Consider the following 22726-nt stretch of genomic DNA (forward strand, 5'->3'; position numbering starts at 1 on the left):
TGGGCAGCATTGTCCACAGTGTGGGCAGGCAGCAGAGGGAGGCCACCTTTGGAAGGCCTGAAACCACTGCCCACAGCCCCTCAGCCCTGGGCTGCAGCTGAGTGAGGGGCTGCCTGAGGCCCGTCTGGCTGGTTGTCCCTCTCTTGAACAGGGTGTTGGAAGGCTCAGGGGTGACTTCTCTGAGGTGGCTCTGGAGCCAGTGGTGTTTCTTGAAAGGTATGACTCATCTGCAGCAATCCTGTGGGTCTGGCCCAAGGTTGGCCTCCCACAGAGCACTCTGACCTGGGAGCTGTGAGCCTGGCTGGCTCCTGCACCCACACCCTGTTCCTCCAGGTACATCCAGACGCTGAAGGACCACAGGCCCCGCATGGTGTGGGACAGCCAGGCTGCAGAGCACTTTTTCGAGTACAAGAAGTGAGTGGGGCATGTACTGCCAGCCTGGGGAGGGTAGAGTGGGAGAACAGTGGGGACCAGTGCCAGACTGCAAGTGACCACTTCCAGGTGTCTGTCCCTGACCTTCCGGGTGTGGGGAATACAGCCCCACAGCCTTGGCTGGAGCCAGGGAGGTGGCAGTTCCTCTTGTCTTGCAGGAACCGTGGCGGAAGGCACGTCGTCTTCTACCCAACTTTAAAGGTATGTGCCAGGTGTGCTGCCCAGGGAGGTGGGACAGAAGCTTTAGTCAGATACGGAGGATGCAGCAGTGTAGCTCTTCCCACATGAGGGTCCTTGCCTGCAGTGCCAGCCCGCCCTGGAGCCCAGGCGCCCAGGCCACTCTCCCCTGCTGCCCTAGTGTGTGGGTACAGAGCTAGGTGAGACCCACACCTGTCTGTACCCACAGTCCCTGCAGGTGCGGCTGGAGCTGGCCAGAGAGCTGGGTGTTGGGGTCTCCATCTGGGAGCTGGGCCAGGGCCTGGACTACTTCTACGACCTGCTATAGACTGGGCAGCAGTTCCAAGGCAGCGTGGACTCTCTTAGTCATGAGCAACTGGTTGAGTGAAATACAGGCCTCTGCTGCTTGCTGTGAGTGTCTGCTGTGATCCCTATCCTGTCAGGAACTCTGGGACAAGAATTTGTCCCCTCCCAACTGGGCCCTCGCCATAGCCTGCTGTGGGCTCAGGGCTTGGATCTCTCCAGCACTTCCCAGGCTTCGGGCTAGATGTGGATGTCCCACACTTGCCCCACAACAGCACTCGAGGCCTCTGTGGGGATGGCTCCCACAGGGCAGCAGTGAGAGCCTGCACCTCCACTGGTCACCTGGTCAGGCGCCTGCTACCTGCAGCATCCCCCCCCCCCCGACTGAGCCTGGTGTGACTGGATGTGGGGCACCCCCCTGAAGCCCTGGCCCAGCTCTGCACTTGTCACAGTGGAGGGCAGCGAGACCTTCTGCTGAGTCTGGGTGGGCTCCATCACCCTGTGTGCACGTGGGAGCCACTGAGATGAGCACAGGGAGACCCCTGTTCCCGTGAGCAGGTGGAGTACCAGGGTGGTGTGGAAACAGGGTGGGTCCCTGGGGCCACTGAAAATGGGGGTGGGTGGTGACAGTGAGCCACACCTGGTTCTGGTTTCTTTTTTCCTGTGCTGGGAACGGAGCCCAGAGCCAGAATAAGTAAAGTAGATGCTGTCTCAGAATTGACGGGGACTGGCAGAGGAGAGGGAGGCGAGTCAGTGGGAGCCAGTATTAGCCAGGGTATGGAGATTGATGGATCTGGAGCCAAGTGACCAAGAACTGTCTGGTAGGGGTGTCCTTGGTTTGGGGGCGAGCACAATGGGCAGAGAGGGGTCCTATGTTGGACCCCAGGGCATGGCTAAGGCCTTGGGAAAAGGGAGGGTACCACACCCTGGTTTGCGCTGAAGACAGCTCTCACTTCCTCCCCAGGTGTGTGAACAGGTGGCTTTGGTGGCTCGCTGTGTCCAGATCCCTGAGATCCTGTAGCCCCCACTGGAGGGAGGAGTGGGATACAAGCAGTCACATTGAGCTGGGACATGGGGTGAAGGGGGTTGGTGTCAGCACTGCGAGTGGCCTGGGTGGTGTTCTTTCCTCCCAGATCATGGCCAGAAGGTGGGTGACAGAGGATTGGGGGCATGCAGGTGAGGGAGGGAGGATGGGATCCCAGAAGGCAGTGCTGAGGGGCTAGGGAATTATGGGAGTAGTTTAGGGGCTGGATGTTCTGCAGCAATTGAAGCTCCTTGGAGGGGCTCAGCCCCACCTTGAACTCCAGGCCATCCTCCCTGCAGCCAGGGGTTCCTTCTCACCCCATTAGAGGGATATTTGGCCTGGAGGCGGTTTGAAACATTTTGACCATTTTTCTAACTCCATGCCCTTTGACAATAGCTGTCTTTCCATCAACCCACTTCATTTGCAAAACTCATAAGCTTAATACTAGAAGTCAGAGTTCTGGACAAAACAGAACAGACTGGGCAGGTGGGGATGCACCGGCCCCGCCCCGGCCCCGCCCCATGCCTCCTGAGCTAATGCTGAGCTTCCCTGGTGTGGGCTTGTGGCTGCCCATCCTGTAGGCGTCCAGGGAGACACGGGCTGCTCACGCACTTTATTAGGATGCACCTGGAGCTGCAGCCCCTCAGAAATGGATGATGGGGGCCCAGCCTGTCTGGAGCACCAGGACCTGTGCAGGGTCTCCAAGGGGTCAGACCTACTCCCCCATTGTCCTTGGGCGAAGGGGACCATGGCCCGGCACCCCCCATCCCATGTGAACACTGCTCTGGAAGATATAAAAAAGTGTCAAAGCCCCTCCCATGTAGGCAGGAGACCCCATAGCTGCCCATGCTGAAGCATTCCAGGAATGGGGTCCTGGGGGTTCAGGGCACCAGCCTCTCCCCTGAGCCCAGCAGAGCACCAAGTCCTGCGATGTGTGGGGCAGGTTTGGATACAGCCCTGTCCCTGGTGGGTGGTGTCCTTTGGCAGAGAAGCAGGGTGGCCCGTGGTCTAAGCGCAGTAGGTGTCCGCCTTTACCACTTGGCAGTACATGGTCATGGCGAAGGTCAGGCCCAAAATCTAGGGACAGGAAGGAGATAGGCAGGGCTGCTGAAGGGAGCCACAGACCTCTGCTGCCAGGTGCAACCGGCCCTCCCTGACCTGCTGCAGCAGTGCCTCTGAGCCTCCTGCACAGCACCTGCTTACCAGCTGTGAGGCCCCAGAGACACATTTCTTGTAGAGTTTCAGCCACGTGGCCCCCATCAGTACTCAAGGACTGTGTTCTGCAGCTTGGGTCACATGACCTCCCTGCTTGGCCCAAGGCCCCTGCAGCTTGCTCACTGTGCCTCAGCCTAGCTGTGTCTACTTCTGAGTGTGTCACCCAGGCTGGGTGGGCTGCCCTGGTGACAGGTCTGACCTCATCCTGGAGCACTCTGGTGCTGATGCTCAGGGCTCCCACCTGGACTGGGAGCTGGGGTCACAGGCATCAGGATGCATCTTGTACTGGGCAGTCCTACGACTGCCAGCCTGGGGCTGAGGAACCACGCTGCCTCCCCTGCTAGACCAGTGCTGGCAGCACCCGATCTAAAACACCAAAGGTCACCTCCCCCATTGTCACCCCTGACCATGCTCTGTGAACCCACATCTGCCCATGACACCTAGAGTCTGCACCTGAAACTTGGGCCACCCCAATCCCAAGCCCTCCCAGGGCAAGGCCATTGCTGCTTTTCCCTGGGCTCAAAAGCCCCCCCAGGCCCTGCCCTGCGCACCTGCACCAGTGCCGTGCACAGCCCAAAGATGCCCACAGCCAGCAGATTCTCCTGGAGCCAGGCCTTCACCGTCTCATAGCAGGGCTGTGGGAGAGTGGAGTCAGCCAGGCCTTGCCTGTCCCATCCCCAGGCCCCAGAGGGTGGACTGCACTCACCGCCTTCCACCAGGTGCCAGGTGCATGCAGCCCACAGCTGTCACTGAACTCCAGGCAGCAGGAGTCAGGCACACGGGTGGCATTGTAGACCTCAAACCAGTCCGTGTAGTTGGAGACACCACAGCAGCGGAACTGGGAAAGCAGTGTATTGGGACTGGCCAGAGAGGCAAGGGCAGGCAGGGGGCACCACTCCAGCCCTTGCCCCCCCCCACACTCCCCCAGCCATGCCTCACATCAGTCTGAATGATGCTCCAGGCGTTGGTGAGGCCCACGTTGCCCTGTGTGCCATACAGATGCAGGCCCTTCTTTAGGTCTTGCTGGGCGTACCTGTCAATCTGGGAGTGCAGTGGGGTCAACAGCACTCTAGTGGGTGCCTTCCAGCTCCACTGCCTCCCTCAGCCAGACCCTGCCCTGCCCTTGTCCTGCTCTCACTTCCTGGAGCCCACCCCATCGTGCCCAAGGATACAGCTCCCAGCCTTATGTCCTTCTGGTAGGGCCCCCGTGCCTCATCCCCAGGCTGGCAGGGCCTTGAAGGGCCTGGGATAGAGCACAGGGTGAGTGGAGGCATATACGACCACTTAGTACGAACAAGTTTGTCTGCTATCTCAAAGTAGAAAGGGCTGGGGGTGCAGCTTAGTGGTAAAGCACCTGTGGGGTCATTCCCCAGTACCACAACAAATAGCAGCAGCAAGTGGGAAGAAAACCACCCACAGCTGGGGACAGTGGCAACGACACCATGTGACCCAACACTCTAAGCATGCACTCGCCAGAGGTTGTCCAGCAGCCTGGCCACAAGTGGGCAGTGCTGCTCTGCCACCTGAATGACCATGGCCCCCCCAGAGGGCCACTGTGCCTCAGGAGGTCCCCACCAGCCCGTGCTGCTGCCTGGACTGCAGCAGCCATACCTTGTCAGTGTAGGCAAAGAAGAGCACAGCGATGGTGGCCTCCAGCAGGAACACCAGCAGCAGCAGCAGGAAGAACTGCAGAGGGTGGGAGCAGGGCCTCAGCCCCAACCTGCCGGCAGGGCCACCCACCTTGCCTCAGAGCCCCGGATCAGCGCCCTCCACCTCCACCCTCAGCCACTCTGGACACTTCAAGTGGGAGAAGCTCGGTTCGCTAGGCTCTGGCCCTCCGCTGCCTCTGGGATGTCCCCACTGAAATAGGTCCAAACCCACTTACTCATCTGGGACTTCATGGGGCCCATGAGTGTTCCTGCCCCCTCCCCGGGGTGGGGCACGGAGAGACCTGAGCAGGCCCTACCCAGGAAACCCCGAGACTCAGGACTCCCCCTAGCCCTGCTGGAGGACCCAGCCTCCTCCTGGAGCTCACTTTCCCAGGCCAGGAAGCATCCCTCCGGGAACATTGTAAGGCCAAGGTGAGGGTCTCTGGAGGGTCCTGAAGGCAGATCCAGGCCCAAGAGAGCTGCACGTGTAGCAGGGCGTGCCCAAGTCCTGTTGTCAGGCCACTGCACTCCACCACATTCTGAGAGCACCCCACAGCCCCTCAGGCCAGGACAGAGGTGGAGCTGGCCGAGACCTCACAGCCCCGGGACCAGGCACACTCACGGTGAGCAGCAGGCACTTGTTCTCCTTGAGGGCCCCCATGCAGCCCACAAAGCCGATGGCCATGACGAAGGTGCCTGTGACGATGAGCAGGTTGGCAGCTGACAGCGACGGAAAAGAGGAGGACAGGGTGGCGAAGTTCCCCTGTGTAGCAGCCAGCCAGATACCAACACCCAGGACGCCACAGCCTCCCAGCTGGGGTCACAGTACCGAGGAAGAGAGACAGGATGAGGCCACCCCCAGGGGAGCTCCTACCCCAACCCTCACCAGCCCCACTGGCCTCCAGGGTCAGATACTCCCAGCACCCCCACTCCTGCTGCCTGCAAGAAGCACCCGGCTTGTCCCTTCTGCTGTCCTCCAGGCCCACCCACACCAAAGCCCAGTGCCCACCACAGGGAGGCCAGGACAGGCAGGTCCACTCCTCTGGACCACATGAAGTGGTCAGGCTTTTCAGTGGGTGGTCCTAAGGATTCCAGACACCAGGCCCTATGTCGCCACCTTCCCTGGATCTCAGGTGTCTGTCTGCGCCCTGCTACCCCAAGAAGGGAAAACCTGACTCCTGGTGCATCTGCTCATGATGAAGTCATGGCTCATCACTGCCACCTGGACCTCATCCCCTCCCTGGATTCAAGAGCTGCTGACCCCTGAGACTGGAAGTAGGAGGGTCTCGCCTCTGCACAACCACCTGGACCTCATCCCCTCCCTGGATTCAGGAGAGGGACTCTGAATCTCCTCATTGCCCATCATCACGAGAATCAGTAAAGTAAGAGCAAGCATGGTGGTGGCCTGCAATGGTGACCAACAGGGTTGGGAGCTGGGAACCACGGCTCAGCCCTTGTCCCCACTCTGAGGTCTTGGGTTCTGGTGGTTTGGGATAAAAGCAGAGAATGTGTGCAAGGTGGTGTGTGGGTAGGGAGGCACCAACAGCTACAAGGCTCTGGGGAAAAGACCAGACCCAGCAGGGGACTACCACAGCCACTCCTAGGATGGAGCTACTGGAGACCCGCATACGCCCCAGGGCAGGCTCGAACCCAGATGTGCACAGCTCCATGGAGACGCAGCATCCACCCAGGGCCACAGGGACCTCACCACCCCACAAAAGGCTCCTGAGCCCTGATGGCCAAAGAAACGGAGCCTGGGCCCTGCAGGAGACAGAACCCTGCCCCAAGAGGCCTGGGTGCAGGGAGATGCCACCCATCCCCACTTGCACACTGGACCCTCCTGATTCAGACTTCAGCCCAGGGGGCAGGGTCAAGGGCAGGGCTGGCAGCCACTGCTCCCTCAGTACTAGCTGGCCAAGACACATGGTGCACTTCCTGTGTCAAGCCCAGCTGGCAGGAGCCTGCAACAAAGTCGGGACCTGAAGCTCCTGCCCAGGCCCCTCACTGGTGTCTCAGGCCCCTCTGGGTCAAACCCTGGGAGACGGGACAGTCCCCTGCTGAGCACCCATGATCTTGCCTGTCCGATCTTTCCGGGGTGAGTGCAGCCATTTTCTCTGCCCTGTACTTCCTGCTAAAAACCAACATTTGCACTTGGCATTCAGCAACAGAACATCTAGATGCTGTGAACTCAGCCTGACCTGGGAGCTGCTGACCCCGGTCACTGAGCTCGTGGGACTCTCCCAGGCCAGGCCAGGGCAAGCGTAGGAAAAGCAGGGGTCCCTGTGTTCTGGACCTGGCAGAAGGCCTTGCCACACACCCTCAGATGGCTCCTGAGCAAACCTGGCCAGGGGCTGCCACAGAGGAGACCCTGGCGAATGGAGAAGGGTGCATGTGCCTCAGGTGGCACAAATGTCCCCTTGCTGTGGGACCAAGTTCTGCCATGGGATGGAGGAAAGCCCTCCACCCCCAGGTACCAACAGCTGGGAGTGGGGTGCCATCCGTGGTGCTGAACAAGCAAGGCAAGGGGTGGCGGCTGGATGCTGCGCAAGTGGGTACTGCTGTTTTCTGGGGGTGGGGGAGGCTTGGCCAGGCACCTGCTCACCTCGTACTCCTCCTGACCATGTCCCCTGCATCATGCCCCAAACACAAAGCTTCCACGAGCCATGACAGGGTCCCTGGTGTGCCCCAGGCCTGGTGGGCCTTCCAGGACCCAGTTGGGTAACGAGGAAGACGGGCACCTGAGCTGCTGTGCAGGAACACCAGGGGGAGACACACACGGCCTTGTCCAGCACTGCCCTAGCAGGGCCAGGGAGGTTGGAGGGCAGGGCTCCCCAAGGCCCGCTGGGTCTGCGTGGAGGAGCCTGGACACCATAGGGAAGTAAGAGGCCCTAGGGTCAGGCCCACCCACAGGGCTGACCCCAGGCCTGATGCCTGGCTCAGCGCAGCCTTGGCTGTGGCCAGTCACACCGGGAGGGCCGCACCTTGGGGCTGAGCACCCAGGCCAGTGATGGGCAATCCCTGAGCAGAGGGGAGGTACCAGCACAACAGGGAAATGTCATTCAAAGCCCCACTGCCTGCACCATCCACCTCTGCCTTTCAAGGGCGGCAGACAACGTGTGTCAGCAGGAAAGCATGCTGCTGGGGCGGCCCTGGCATGGGACACACAGGTCATGGGTTGAACACCACCGTGGAGAAGGGCTGGCCCCAAGGAGGAGTGCCCATTCCAGGAGGTGGGCCAGTCCCCAGGACAGTCTGGGCAGGTAGGGACCCTACACCTCAGCCCCACCCTCAGATGGGAACTGAGCACTCCGCAGACACCTTGCCCACCTACTTGGCCACTGCCCACACTGACAGGCGACACCAGCCCACACCACCACACACTCTTCACACCACACGGCAGTACACACACATGGTCACATGATACTACACCCTGAAGCCCACTGTCCCCTGGGGCCCACCCCTCCCACAAACAGCAGGCATGGGCACACAGACGGAATCCTGCACAGGCAAGGAAAGTCACTGAACCTGTCACTTTTGAAGTGTTTCTGCACATGCAGCTTTGAAAACATTTTGACAGGAAAACTACAGCCTTGGGCTGGGGTTGTGGCTCAGTGGTAGAGCACTTAATTAGCATGTGTGAGGCCTTGGGTTCAGTTCTCAGCATCACATATAAATAAATAATAAATGTTCATCAACAACTAATAAAAAATTTAAAATTTTTGCTTTAAAAAAAATTACAGCCTCGTAGTACAGGAGAAATGGGCTCATTAGCCTCAGAGACAGACGCAAAAGACAGAGTTCAAGGGCTGGGAGGCTGGAGTGGTCGTCTCCGGGGTCAGACGTGGGCGGCTGGGACCTCCCGCTGCAGCACTACTTCTCCAGCCCCCAGAGACAGACTGCCTCTCACTGTGGGCGGGAGGCAGGACCTCTAGACAGCCTGGGGGAGGGGCCAGGCATCCTGGGGGACGGCAGCTGAGGAGACAGAAAGGAGAGGGGCTTCCTGCCACCATGTCCCCAGCCCAGCTTTGAGAAGAGATCACTGGATCTAGTGACAGACTTCATTGGTGATCTTGACATAAGCAGTTTCAGAGAGATCTGAAGACTGGAAGTCAAACAGGGATGGGTTGGGCAATAGGGGTACGCAGAGATGCTGCACACAACCGACTTCTGGGTGCTATCTGTGCAGCTTACCTGGCCCCCAAGCTCTGCTGACTACTGATACCCATGGCAGCCCCTGGCTTCATGGAGGCTGGTAGTGCCTGGCATCCATCAAATGTGCCCTCTCCAGGTCCACTGGGGCTGGTGCCAGCCAGCCCTCCACCCACCACCCCTCCGGCCACAAAGCACAGTGTAGCAGATGGACAAGCAGCTGGCCATGTCCTTGGAACAGGGTGAAGGCTAGGTCCCTGCAGAAGCCCCTCTCCTGCCAGGTTGGCAGAAACATGACTGGTTTGGCTGGGAGGTTGGCCACCAGGTAGAGTGAGTTTTCTTACTTAAACTTGGATGTAATTTGTCCACTCCCAAGACCTGCCCACCCAGCAGAGCACCAGCCTAGAACCCACAGCTGGGCAGGCGACCCCCACCCTGCCACAGCAGCCCATCAGGGAGCCTCCTACTCTGCAGGGCAGGCAGGACTGCGGTTTCCCCCTGGGGTGGGCTTTCCTGTCATCCCTGCTACTGGCTGATACAGGCAGTAAATGGAGGGCTCCCTCAGAGTCCTGGCTCTGCCCTTTGCTGTCCCCTCCTCCATCAGACTCAGGACACCCTCCTCCAGGGCCAGCAACAGAGCCACTGTCAAACATCATCTCAGTTCACCAGGCGTGAAAGAAAACCAAGGGCTAGGCAAGGCCTCTGCCTGGTGACTGGCAGGACCTTCCTTTAGATTCCAAGGCTACCACAGGGAGTGGCCCAGGCAAGACAGAGCCAGAGAGGCCCAGGCCCCCTCCCAGCAGAGATGGCAGGCAGAGCACATACCCTGCACCTCCTCCAACCTGGGGCCTCTGCCCACCTGGGGTCAGCACAGGCAATGGGCAGATGAGGGTCCTCCCACATCTCTGTTCTGGAGCCCTGATCCTACCTGAGGCACAGCCCCCAGGGGTGCCGAGGAAGAAACTGATGCACCCAGCAAGGCAGGACTTGCTGAGGTCCTGGTGTCTGGGTAGTGGAGACAGGCCGGCAGGTCGGGCTCTGACCCCTACTCTGGCCACCTAGATAGTCCCTGACCACAGCATGCAGGGAGCAGCTGGGGGCTTCTGCTGAGAAAGGCTGGGAAGGGCATAAGGAGGGAGGCCACTGCCTGGGAGAAAGCTGCGTGGCTGAGGTCCAGGCCAGCCCCCGGCCACCTACAGCTAGGGAAGCATCCCCATCCTGCTGGCAGGCTCGGCCCCACTCAGACTGGCCACTGGGCTGGAGCAACTGCCCGTGGGCAGCGCCCCAAGTTAGGGCAGGGGTGGGGAGGGGGGAAGAGCTTGCTGTGCTGCTGCCCCACCCCTGGGGACCTGGAAGAGCTTTGTTGGCAGAGACCCAGCTGATGACACAGCCTCAGGCCTGAACACAGGGGTCCCCGGGGCCACCCCGTCCCCACCCCTTCACCACCACTGGCACCACAGCCCACCCCACCTCGTTCATGGGCCCTGCACTCTCATTCTCCCACAGGATGGCCTGCCGGGGGACACCCCGGGTAAGGGACCCCGAGTCTAACCTGCCACTCCACTGTGCACATCTCAAAGGAAGGCTGGGCAGAGCCATGCTACACACAGAGCCAGTCGGCTGGAGGAGGCAGCTGCCAGGGGTGTCCCAGCAGGGGTCACGGGGTGGGTGCCCTCTGAACTCTGGTTGCAGGGTTAGCTCCAGCTGGGAGGTCAAGGAAGCCACGCAGAAGGGGAAGTCCTGTCAGCTGATCTCCCAGTGTGAGTGGGAAATGGAGTGGGGGCAAAGTCCCTCCTAGAGGGCAACAGGGGGCACAGGGTCCCAGGTCAGGAATGAACCAGCCCCACCCCTCCCACCCACAGCCTGTCACCATCCAGAAGGGGTTCAGGGAAAAGACAGGGTGGACATCACACCTGCCAGGACCACGGCAGGAAGCTCCCCTAAGCCCAGCACAGTGTCTCCTGCACAGTCCTGTCTGTTCACAGCCCTGCGTACTCCCCTGTGGTGGCCTCCAACCCAGGACCCAGCCCCGGCTCTGGTCCCAGGCCTCAGACCTACTGGGCACCATTTGGGGAGAGGGTGGCAGGCAGGTGTGGGAGACTGGCTGCAAGGGACTTAGGTCTGAGGCTGGGGAGTATATAAAAGGGAATCAGATTTTCCGGCCCAGGAGGTCCCCAGGGACTGCTGATTTCTTCTTTCCCAGGTGGAGGACATCACTTAGGGAACAGCAGAATGTGCCTGCTCTGCAGCTGCAGGGTGCTCACGGGGTGCAAGGTCCCACAGGGGGAGCCCAGACTGCTCTCTGAGACCCTCTTTGAGGCCCCCTTCATCTCTTCCCTGCAGACAGGTGTCCAGGTCAGGTCCCCATCTCCTGCCCAGGTCCTGCCACTCGGCTGCCTGTCTCTTCACACCACCACCCACTCCCCTTCCCACTGCTGGGGACCTGCTGACCCTGCACTGACCACATTGGTGCCCACCGAAGCTGCCCAATCTTACCAGGAAGACATTTCCCCACACACCCACCCTGCTGCCCACTTCCTGGCCTGCAGGGCACTGCTCAGCCTGAGGCCTGGGTCTTGTCCCTCCCAGAACCCTCTTGCAGAGGACAAACCCTTGAGGTGACCCCTTCTGGAGTTACTCCCCACAGGCAGCCCAGGATGGCTGCCCTTCTCTGTGACCCCCAGCCCCTGCCCCAAGCCAGGGCCAGGCAAGAAGGTGGACCCAGGTTACAGCATGTGCCAGAACTGAACCACATGCAGATGGTAGCACCTCCGAAGTCTGAGCTCAGCTGCATCTCCTCACTCCTGACTCAGTGGTAAAAGGAGAGTCCGCACAGGAACTAAGGACAGAGCCTGGAATGCCCTTGGGTGTCATTTCTCCACCGATCCTTCCCAGCCCAGCCAGCGAAGCCCCAGGCCCAGCTCAGGTAATGGGAGTCCCCCGCCCCCAGCTCCTCTGCAGGGTCCAGCCAAGCTTGCTCCAGAGCAGCCAGGTGGGGAACCTGCCGGGCCGTCCTCCCTGGTGTTCTAGGCTGGAGGGGGTCACCCTCTGCTCCACCAGCAGGCAAGTCCCAACCCCTGCTGCCTCTCTTGCTTGTCAGCAATCCCGTTGCACCTCTACAAGTTAGGGAGGCCGGGAGCCAGCGCCTCCCCAGCTCGCCCAGGAGTCCCTTTGAAAGACCCCAGCCCAGCAACCTTAGGCTTAGTTACAAAATTATTAGGGCACGTCACAAACCTGCAGACAATGTGTTTTTCAGATAATCAGTTAAGTGTGACCGATTGAAAAGGGAAAAACAGGATGGTTGGGAAAGAGCAGAAAAACAGATTCCAGGGCATGCCTGAATAAACAGGGGCTAATAAGCAGGAACAGAAAAATCAGAATGCTCATATGTAACTGTCATGTGGTATTGTTTCAGGAACATAAAATGAAAAATAACTTTACCCTTTAGGTAACCTATATGCTGGGTTCAAAATAGCCAATAAGAAACCTGTTGCTTACCGCGCGCGCGAAACCTGCCCCTTGACCCTATAAAAGACCTGTACCCCAAAGCCCGGTGTGCCAGCTCACCAAAGCTCCGGCTGAGGTTTCGCTGAGCACCCACAGGCGTCTGTGTCTGAATAAACCTCATGCGTTTGCAGCCAGTGCCTCGTGCGTCTTTCCTGGACAGGGAATCGGTGGGTCTTTCATTTGGCGAGCCAGGCAGGAGAACTCCTGTAACCCCGTCCGGATCCCTGCCCGAGGAACACCCGATAACCACTGGGAGGTAAGCTGGCCAGTTCGTGTCATTGTGTGTCTCTGTCTATGTCTGATTGTTATCTGTTCATGCGCAGCGTCTGTACGATTACGCGTAATTGCTCTGTATCTGGGCAGCTTGAGAAGGAGTTGACGAACTCAGACTTCTCCCCTGCCACCCTGGGAGACGTCCCAGGGACTCAGGGAGGCCCATCTGGGGGGGCCTCCAATGTTCTGTAGAGTACACTGTACTCGTGGGTGACGGAGGTGACGGTATCCCTCCTCTCCCTAATCCGTTCGGTTTGTGCTCCAGCCGCGCAGCGTTCTCTGTGTCCAGTCTGATATTTGTGTCTGTCTTCTTGCCTTTGTACTTTCTCATTCCACCTAAGTGTTAAGGGATATCTACTGGTTTTAAGGTCCCATGTTAGTCTTAGATGGAATGAGAATAAGTTGCTTATAAGTGTAAGTTTTTAAACAAGTAATCTTAAAAAAATTAAACAGCTGGTTAAACAAGTGCTGTTGTTTTAAAAAAAATTGTGCTATGTTATCTCTTTAAAAAGCTAAACTTGGTTAATATAAAAACATCAATGTAATTGTGGTGCCATTAATATGTTTATATCTTCCAGGTATACAAGTCTGTAAGGTAAAAGCTTCAAAAGAACATTATATCAAACTGGTGTCCTAAAGTTGTATGGTAATTTTAGGCTTAAAAAAAAAAATGTTAGAGATTTATTTATATCATTTGTGTTCTATAACTGGACTTGTTATCAATAAGATATGTAAAGTTCTATGTTACTTTTTACACTGAGATACAATTTAAATATATTTTTAAGTTAATGAGAGCCTAATCTGTGTAAAGGTTTTATTGCAAAACACAAAAAGTACTTTGCCACTTTTCTACAAAAGGTTAAAAGCTTTCAGCCTTTCTTTAATTCATGTTTTAGATGTGATATTATGTTATGTTTGCTCAGGTTCACAACAATTTATGTAAACTTTTGTAAAATGATGTCTAAAAAATAAAGATCAGTCTCAGAACTGCAGTACTTAAGATTTATAAAGAGCCCCGCCTTACTTGAGATAAAGCTCTATGTCCCATCCCACTATATGTAAAAGTGACTATAAAAAAAGTAGGCTAGATTTCAGTACATTTAAAGTTATGTCCAAAAGTTAGTTTTTTGTTAAGATTACTAAGATCTCAAACAGGAAATTATAATGTATAACTCTGCCAAAATTCAAGGTATCTATTATATGAACTAAATATGTTTTTACTCTTTGATAATTTTATCTTGTAGTTTTCAAAATGGCTGAAAGACTGCCTGTTAATGTTTTGCAGAGGTACTGATTTAAGAACTCACAACCTGGGTTAATGTAAGATAAAAAGTTATCACCTACAGGATAAAGAGATAGACATTAAAGCCCAGTGCTCTTAATATAAGACTGTTGACTTATTTGCTAGATGTTTAAGATCAAGTTTTAAAATTAAAAATTTGGCTTTTGCCCTCTGAGTCAGTCTGAGTCAGGGGATAGGGGACTTTTCCAAAGGGCTCTGCAACTCTAGGCCACATAACCTCCTGAACAGGGAGATTAATGAGACCAGTGGAGGACAGAAAGCCAATCAGTGCATTTGCTGTGAAGAGGAGGGTCATCAAAAAAGGGAGACATCCCTGATGCTTCCGAGGGAAGCCACATGGTCAAGCAAGGCCTGGACCCATCCTAGCACAAATGGCACTAGCAGATCTGAAAAGCTGCTGTAAGTTCCCGAGGACTCCCAAGAAAACTCAGCTGACTGTTAACAATAGATAAAAACAAAGGTCAGTTTGACTTGCTTCATCTTAAACACTTAGCAAAGACAGTCAAAGCCAAAACACAGTTATTCCTGGACATTTTAAATAAAATAATAGTTAAATGTAACTTCCATAAATAAATAAACTGGAGGCTTCAAAAGAGATTCTTATGTAGAAATGCCTGATAACCATCAAAAGGGAACTGCCAGAGTAATTTTAGCTTAAGGTTAAGGCCTTTATTTCTAACCTATACAGGTGGGCTTAGTTTTTGCTAGTATGGTTATCCAGCCCTAATAACAGAATTAAAGATTTTACAAGATCAGATGACATTAAATTATTAAACTGTGTCTTAAAAAAAGGACATCTGTAACCCTAAAAGTTAAATGTTATGTTTACAGTCCTAATAACTGGGGATGTTAAAGCCTGGTAAAAAACTTATGTACAGTGACATGTTCCAGCTGCTGCAACACTTATTCAGTACTCATGGTTTTTGTTTCTCTCATAGAAGCACCCATCCCCAGATGACAACCTGTTTTTCCCCAACCAGACCTCAAATGGAACTGACTTCTAAAAGGAAACTCACGTCCCCCACGTCGCTCCCCAACGTCTTCAAGCCCCCTCATGTTCGACACCCCTTTTCAGCTCTGAAGCAGCAAGAACGAGTCATCGCCCCTTCTCCACACAGCAATAAAGTTTCTAAAATTAGGGGGGGAACAAAGCCAAAAGTAGATAGGTAGTATAGATAGGTAAATCGAGTCAGGTTGGATCTAGGAGGTCAATTTTAAGTTAGTCTGGAAAGTTAAAGACTGTCCCCTGAGGATTACTGTTTACCAAGATGTAGAGCCAGCCCAAATAGGCCCCCAACTGAGGGAACCATGATTGGTTCCCAAGTTTCCAGACAAAGGGGGGAATGAAAGACCCCAGCCCAGCAACCTTAGGCTTAGTTACAAAATTATTAGGGCACGTCACAAACCTGCAGACAATGTGTTTTTCAGATAATCAGTTAAGTGTGACCGATTGAAAAGGGAAAAACAGGATGGTTGGGAAAGAGCAGAAAAACAGATTCCAGGGCATGCCTGAATAAACAGGGGCTAATAAGCAGGAACAGAAAAATCAGAATGCTCATATGTAACTGTCATGTGGTATTGTTTCAGGAACATAAAATGAAAAATAACTTTACCCTTTAGGTAACCTATATGCTGGGTTCAAAATAGCCAATAAGAAACCTGTTGCTTACCGCGCGCGCGAAACCTGCCCCTTGACCCTATAAAAGACCTGTACCCCAAAGCCCGGTGTGCCAGCTCACCAAAGCTCCGGCTGAGGTTTCGCTGAGCACCCACAGGCGTCTGTGTCTGAATAAACCTCATGCGTTTGCAGCCAGTGCCTCGTGCGTCTTTCCTGGACAGGGAATCGGTGGGTCTTTCACCTTAAGGTCCTGCCGCTCACTCAGGCCATGCACACTATTTCTGGGGCCCTCTGGGTGACTGGGGTCCACCTAGGCTTGGCAAAGTTTCCTCAGGGCAGTCCTGGGGAAGGAGTCCCAGGGTTGGCGCTCCAGTAGAAGGGGGCGAGGCAAGGACGCAGGCTGTGGAGGCCCAGTGGCAGAGGGTAGGTGCCCGCGCAGTGCTGGCCCTGACCAGGACTGGAACCCCCACCCCAGCAGAGGCTCAGGGTCGGGATGGCCCAGCCCCATCCGGTGTGCACGTGCGCAACACATCCTGTCTCAGCAGGAGGGGCAGGCGGGCAGCCCAGGAAAGCAGAGGTCCGGCGACACCCCGCGGCTGGTCAGCCAGACAGCAGCCCCGGGCCCTCCCCAGGTCCTGGCCCCCAGCCCTCCGCGAGCAGCAGCGAGGCTGCCCGCGCACTCACCCAGAAGAGCAGGTTGAAGGCGAACATGAGGTACTTGACACCCTGGAGGCAGCCGCGCGCCATGCTGCAGCGCTTCAGCTCTAGGAGGAAGATGAAGGACAGGTCCAGGTAGAAGACCACGTACTTGTTGCCCTTGGGCGACGTGTAGCGGGCCTGAGCCGCCTTGGGGCCGGGGTTCGCGTGCAGGCCGAAGAAGGGGCTGCCGCCCGCGTCCTCGGTGTCCCCGGTGCCCGCGCGCCCATACAGGCTGCTGCAGCGCCGGAAGGGGCCGCCGCGCGTGAAGCCCGGCTCCTTGCCCTGCGGCGACGGGCTGCGCCGGTACGTGGACTCGTCCGTGCTCGAGCGGCGCATTGCGCCGGGGTGGCCGGGGCTACGGCCGCCAGGAGCACCGGCTCTGGCCGCAGTCAGCGCCTGGCGCTCGCGGCCCGGGGCCGCCCCATCTCGCCCTGGCCCGGCCCCCGCGGTGGCAGCTCCGCGCTGCTGCCCGACACCTGCCCGCCGCCGCGCCCCGCGCCGCCGCCAATCCGGCGCCGCACCGCCCCGCCCTGCCGGCCAATCGCCTGGCCCGGGGCGCGCCCCCACCCTTGCGGGGTAAGGAAGAGGCCCACCGAGGCCAGAGGAACCTTTGAGGAGGCAGATACTAAGCCCCGCAGCTCATCCCCCAGCCCACGCCCCTGGCCCACCTCACCCCACACTGGCCCGCCACCAGACGGTGGCAGAGCAACCTCGACCCGTGCAAAGGATGTGCAAAGCTCTGTGCAAATTTAGGGGTGACCCCGTTGCTGTTGGTGGCAACGTGGCTCCAGCTTTAGGTACCTTGGGGAGCCCTGGATGCCCCGGAGGGATTGCCTGAGAGGTTTACTCACTTAAAAGGAGGGACCAGGACAGAGGAGCACAGGAGTGACCCCAAAGAAACCAGCAATTCTCCACAGACCCAGGGTGCTCAGGCTGGGTTCCTTCCCCAGTGCTATCCCCTAGACTTGGGAGCAGGGCCTGCTTCACAAGCAACCAAACAGTGAATGTTGGTCTTGAGAATCCACTGATACCATCTGAAATTCTCTGTAATTTCTGAACAAGATGTCTTGAATTTCAGCCTGTAGCCAGAGACCCCACCCCTCCCAGGCACCAGCAAACAGGGGAATAGGCATGGATGACCATGCACTGGTGAGCACACACAAGTTCCAATAGCCCATCACATGCCCACAAAGATGGAGGACAGATGTGGGCCCCTGCACCACCCGCTGTCTCTGCAGCTCCAGCCGCCTTGGGCAGAGGCAGGGGGACCACAGCAGCCACAAGTGTGCTCTGCACCCTGGGTTTAAGGCTGCAGCCAAGGCTTTCCCTGTCATCATGATGGTCATAATAGTGGTGCCCACTCCATGGACAATCCCGGAAACTTCAGTCCAAAGAGGGAGGTCTTGCTCAAGCTCCCAGACAGTCCCTGGCAGAGTGGAGGCTAGGAGAAGGAGTGAGGAAGGGCCAACAGAGGGAAAGGAGGGGTGCCCATTGGCAGGGCTGACCAGATCTAAAAGCCTTTAAAAAGAAAGAGATGGGGTTTGGGCTGTAGCTCAGTGGCAAAGCACTTGCCTTGTACATGGGAGGCACTGGGTTCAATCCTCAGCACCACATAAAAAAATACACAAATAAAATAAAGGCATGCTGTCCATCTACAACTATCCAAAAAGTTTAAAAGTGGGAAGTGGCCTCTGGGAACCCTGGGTACCCAGTGAGGTCCACCCCTCTGGAGGCTGGAGGGTTCACTGCACCAGCCTTCTGCTGCCCCCTGAGGGTTCTGTGAGGATCTGCAGCCCCAGCCTTGGCTGGGAGGCAGAAAGCAGAAGAGCCCACCAGGAGGTCTCCGCCTACCACATGGCCAGCCTGGGGCTTCCCACTACCTCCCTCATCCCCTAAGGATTCTCTGGTGTTCTGGGCCCACATACCAGGAGCCCAGCTGAGAAGCAGGAAGCAGAGTCCTCCCTCAAGGCCCTGCAGAGACCATTGCCCACAGCTCTGCCCAGGGAGCAGGTAGCAAACAATGACCCCACAAGACCCCTGGTGATCCCCTTACCCCCTGCCCAACAGCCAGCCTTGCACACCCGAGGGTGGACACACAGGGCTTGGGGGAAGTGAATGCACTTGTGGACACAAGAAGGGCAGAAGCCACAGGGTTCCAAGGAAGGCTTAGGGCTGACCAGAGATGCTGACCTCTAGAACCAAAATCACCACCCACATTACATTACACACACAGACACTCCCCCCAGCTCTGGAGTCAACTGCTAGGCTCCCTCTTAGGTGGCCCTGCAGCCTGGGGACACACAGACTCAACCACAGGACGACCAGATCCCCAGCAGTGCCCACGTAGTCAGCTTCCCCTCCTTGAAGACCAAGAACAGGAACTGCCAGCTGTGGGGAGCCCAGGGCAGTCTCCCCACAGCCTGACTCCCAGAGCAGGGTACCCAGAGCCTGAGAGCCAGCAGGCCAGGCCTTGGCCTGGTGTGGAAGACCAAGAGGCAGGCCCCACGCTGCCCACCATGCACTGCCCAGCCATGACCTACCTTGGCTCACCACGGGAAAGAGACCAGTGGACTGGTAAACGGTCAGCACAGCCAGGGAGGGAGCTCTGCAGGAGAGAGGGCAGAATGCAGGTCACACCAAAAGTGGCTTCCCCTGCAGGTGCCCAAGGCCACAAGGGAGGTGTTCCAGTGTGGCAGAGAGGGGGTGCACAGCCAGACTCCAGGGCCAGGCTTCTGACCAGTGGCCCAAACCAGGGCAGCTTTCCAACAGGGACTGTTCTTCAAGTTCGCCCACCCCAGCCTCCCAGACGCTCAAGCAGGATCACAGACTGGCCCACAAATAACGCACGGGCAGGTGACACATGCTCAGAGACATGCAGAGGCACACGGCCAGGACATGCATGTGGGGACATGCAGTGGGGTCCACCCCACGGCCAGTGCCCAGAGAGCTGCCTGCATCTTCTACTGCCCACCAGGTGTACCCATTCCCCACCCCTCTTCAGCTCTCCGCAGACTGATACCCGCACTCAGGAAGGGGCCTGCTCAGCCAGCTATGTCCCATGAAGCTCATCCATCTGCCATCAGGGTCCCCAGACAGAATGCCCTTGGCTACGCGGGAGGAGGTATGAGTGGGAAACTCTGGGGGGTGAGCCACAGAAGACCACGGTACCTACCTGTCCAGAACACATCCTACTCAAAGAGGACCTCCCCAAACTCCAAAGAGAGGGTGCCCACAGCACCCAGGGCAGGCCTTGCCAGCAGAGCAACCCTCTCTGAGACGCTCAGTGGGAGAGTAGTACAGGCCGGGCTCGGGGGCTCAGAGCCCGCTCTCCACACACAGCCCAGCTGGCCCGGGGAGGCAGCAAAGCAGGAGGCGGGGAGGGCTGGGCCAACATAAACAGGCTGTGGTGTGGCCTCCTCAGCAGCTGCAGCCATGGCCTTGCTGGGCCCCAGTGCTGCCCCAGGCAGAGGCACTGCAGACACCTGGCCAGGCAGGGTGACACCCCACACAGTCAAGCAGGGACCAGAAGCTGCACACAGCCCAAGTAGGACCATCTCCCTCCCAGCCTAATCTGAGCTCCTGGAGACTGGACACACCACTCATACTTCCCCACCCACTTCAGGGAGGGACAGAGAACAGGGATGGGGTGGGAAGTATCTCAGTGGTCATCAAAAGGGCCCAGTCTCTCCTCCTGGAACACCTGAGCTCAGCACCTTCCCCTGCTTCCTCCCCTTCACCCTGAGGTGTCTCTCTATTGGAGGTCACATGGGAATGGGGCTAGAGGAGACACAATTAAACCTTTGGGGTGCCCATGTATGAACAAAGCTAAGCCAACCCAGGCCAGGTGCCCCCATGCCATGCACTCCTACAGAACAGTCTCTAGCATATCCTTCTTGGGCACCTGGGATGGATGACAGTGATGTTCCCAAATGCTCCCAGCCAGGTATGTGTCCAAAGGGTCACTGGGTTAAGCCAACTAGTCACCACCACTACTGCACACCCCCACTTGCCAGGACCCCCATAACTGTGAGGAGGCACTTGGATAGCAGACACTGGAACCTTCAGCACACAGCTAGCAACCAGATGGGCAGGGTGTGTGCAATGCCAGCAAGGTATCCAAGTAATCAGGCTTGTGACCCGTGCAGCATACTCCCCACAGAGCACACCCACAACACCCATCTGTCCCAGATGGGCTGAGCCAGAAGGCACAGATGTGGAGGGTGAGGCTGGGGTCCCCAGGAGAGAGTCACCATTGCCATTCTTGGATGACAGCTTCTGGTCCCATCAGAGCTTTACAGATGGGGAAACTGAGACTGTGATCCAGGGCCAGAGGCACAGCCAGCTCAATTCCAGCCCAGTGCTCTGCTCCCTGGCCTAGACCACCCTCCCACCTGTAGCTGACCTGTTTCCAGGGCAATGCCCAGGGTGGGGAAGGGCTCAGCAGCCAGAACTCCAATCACAGTTTTCCCTTGTTCCCTGCTCAGAAGTGACCCCTCCTCTGGCAGGAACCATGCCAAGCAGGATGCAAACCACACATCCTGGTGCCTGGACCCCACACAGAAGCATAACCACCTCCTGCTCCTGGCACCACTGTGCACCCTTCTGGAAGCCTGGGTCCCACCTACTGCTCACCAGGGGAGAGGGATTTTTTTGAGCTGGCCGGCTGGCAGGCACTATAACCTGTGCCTCTGTGTGTGCCTGAGCTGGTCCGGGTCCCAGCCTACTTTTGCCCCCAAATGCACACGGAGGGACACATCAACCAGGCTGGAGGCACGGAGCAGGGCTGACTTCTGAACTCCCCAAGGTCCTCAGGTCTAGCCTAATTCAGAGCTAAGGACAGGCCTGAGACACAGAGTCAGGGAGGGGCAAGTGCCCAGGGACAGGCATATGGGCTGAAAGGGGGCGGCCTCGGGGTTCTCTGGTCCAGGTCCTCTCCTAGAAAGTCAGAGCTGGAGGGAGGAGGTAGAGGGTAGGAGAGAGGAGGATGCCACTGCCCCAAAAAGCAGCATCCCCCAACCACGGCCCCAAGCATACATGCACTTGGAATTCAGGGAATGTCAAGTTGGCTCAGGCCTCTCTCCCAAGTCTCTCCCAGAGTAAACAACTTTTCCAGGCAAGAGCAGGGGTGGGACAGGCCATCCCTCCTCCAGGAAGCCTTTGGTCCACACCCATCCCCAGGGTCCCCCTACTGACATCCTGGACCCTATTCCCTGCCTCCCTCACCTCCAGTAAATAGCAGCTTCTGCAGCTGAGCAGGGGCCAGACCCCAGGCCGCTGTGACTCAGGGCCGCTGTGCTGTCCTTATGGCCAGGGCAGGATGTTCTGTCCACTCAGCCTGGAAAGAGGGGGCAGGAAAGGGAAGTAAGTAGCCAGAGCTCGTGGCTCTGCACGTGGCCCTGTGGGGGATGGCAAAATCAGCTGCGGAGGTTGTCCAGAATAAGGGGGTTGGTATAAAACCTAAGGTCAGCGGCTGTGTTCCACTCCCGACCCAGGAGACCCTCCATAGCCCTCCCCTACAACGAAGGCCAGAGTCCAACATTTGCCCCCGAGGGCAGCTGGCAGATGCCTGGGACTCCACAGAGCTTCTCTCCCAACTCCACGGCAAAAAACCTGCCTCCAAATCCTCACCCCCAGATCCAAAGCGCAGCTCCTCCATCAAACCTCCCTGCCCCCTCTACCCGGTCCCTCCCACCTCCCAGGCAGTCCCATCACAGCCAGAAGGTGCTGAGTCCAGGCTCGCCCCACCCCATCAATGTCCTCGAAGTCCTCAGTGGCCCGAAGGTCCTGCAGCCACAACCCCGGGGTCTGAGCCGTGTGGAAGCTCAGCTCAGAGCGCGCCCGCTCCAGGACGCCCTCCCTGACCACTTCCCCCGCCCCCTGCTCAGAGGCGCTCGCGGGCGTCCAGCGTTCACCAAGCCCGCCGTCCCACTCCGTCCCGGGCAGGGAAGGGTGTGCGGCGATGAACTGCCTGCCGCCGTCCGACCCAGTCGCCGGGAGGCCGGCGGTCCTGCGACGGCACGGGTGGGGGACGTGCAAACTCCGCCGCAGGCGTCTCGGGGCGCTGCGGCAGGACCCAAGTGAGGACGCTGCGTGGCGGGGCCGAGGGAAGACCGGCGGGGCCGCGCGCCGTCGGGCAACCCCTGTCCGGGCCGGCCACTGGTCGTGACCCACGCGTGGGGCTGGACTCTCACTCCCGGGTGAGCTCGAGCACGCGGGACCCGGCCTGCAGCCGGCGCCGTACCTGAGCGCGCGGTCTCCCGCTCGACGCCGCTCCCGCCGAGCAGCTGTCAGTCATGCGGGCACGAGAAACGCGAACCGCCGCCGCCGCAGCCTTTACGGCCGCACTGGGACGCCGTAGCGCCGGAATGTACCACTGT

General features: G+C 57.6%; 2 protein-coding genes across 7 annotated transcripts in view; one reads left to right on the plus strand and one right to left on the minus strand.

Annotated features, from left to right (window-relative positions):
* Positions 1–1017, plus strand: part of Chid1 (chitinase domain containing 1) — a 34314-nt gene extending 33297 nt beyond the window's left edge. For all 3 annotated transcript variants that reach the window (XM_076847811.1, XM_076847813.1, XM_076847812.1), the window contains 3 exons: positions 334–414; positions 591–633; positions 839–1017. In XM_076847811.1, coding sequence (XP_076703926.1) covers positions 334–414; positions 591–633; positions 839–937 — 223 coding nt within the window. In that variant the 3' untranslated portion in view covers positions 938–1017. The remainder of the gene's footprint in view (positions 1–333; positions 415–590; positions 634–838) is intronic.
* A 1512-nt stretch (positions 1018–2529) lies between these two features.
* Tspan4 (tetraspanin 4) lies at positions 2530–21678 on the minus strand. 4 transcript variants are annotated; one of them, XM_076847816.1, is made up of 9 exons: positions 21573–21678; positions 18890–18954; positions 16335–16414; positions 5423–5614; positions 4763–4837; positions 4091–4192; positions 3858–3989; positions 3703–3786; positions 2530–3013 (listed from the first exon to the last, which is right to left on the minus strand). In XM_076847816.1, exons 3-9 carry the CDS (start codon positions 16395–16397, stop codon positions 2945–2947), a joined length of 717 nt encoding a protein of 238 aa, XP_076703931.1. In that variant the 5' UTR covers positions 16398–16414; positions 18890–18954; positions 21573–21678; the 3' UTR covers positions 2530–2944. The 4 variants fall into 4 exon arrangements, with proteins under 4 accessions (XP_076703931.1, XP_076703929.1, XP_076963878.1 ...); XM_076847814.1 differs by lacking the exons at positions 18890–18954; positions 21573–21678 and having other exon boundaries at positions 16335–16784; XM_077107763.1 differs by lacking the exons at positions 16335–16414; positions 18890–18954; positions 21573–21678 and adding an exon at positions 12517–12566.
* Positions 21679–22726: the final 1048 nt, after the last annotated feature.

The sequence above is a fragment of the Callospermophilus lateralis genome, chromosome 2, assembly GCF_048772815.1.
Source record: "Callospermophilus lateralis isolate mCalLat2 chromosome 2, mCalLat2.hap1, whole genome shotgun sequence".
NCBI lineage: Eukaryota > Metazoa > Chordata > Mammalia > Rodentia > Sciuridae > Callospermophilus > Callospermophilus lateralis.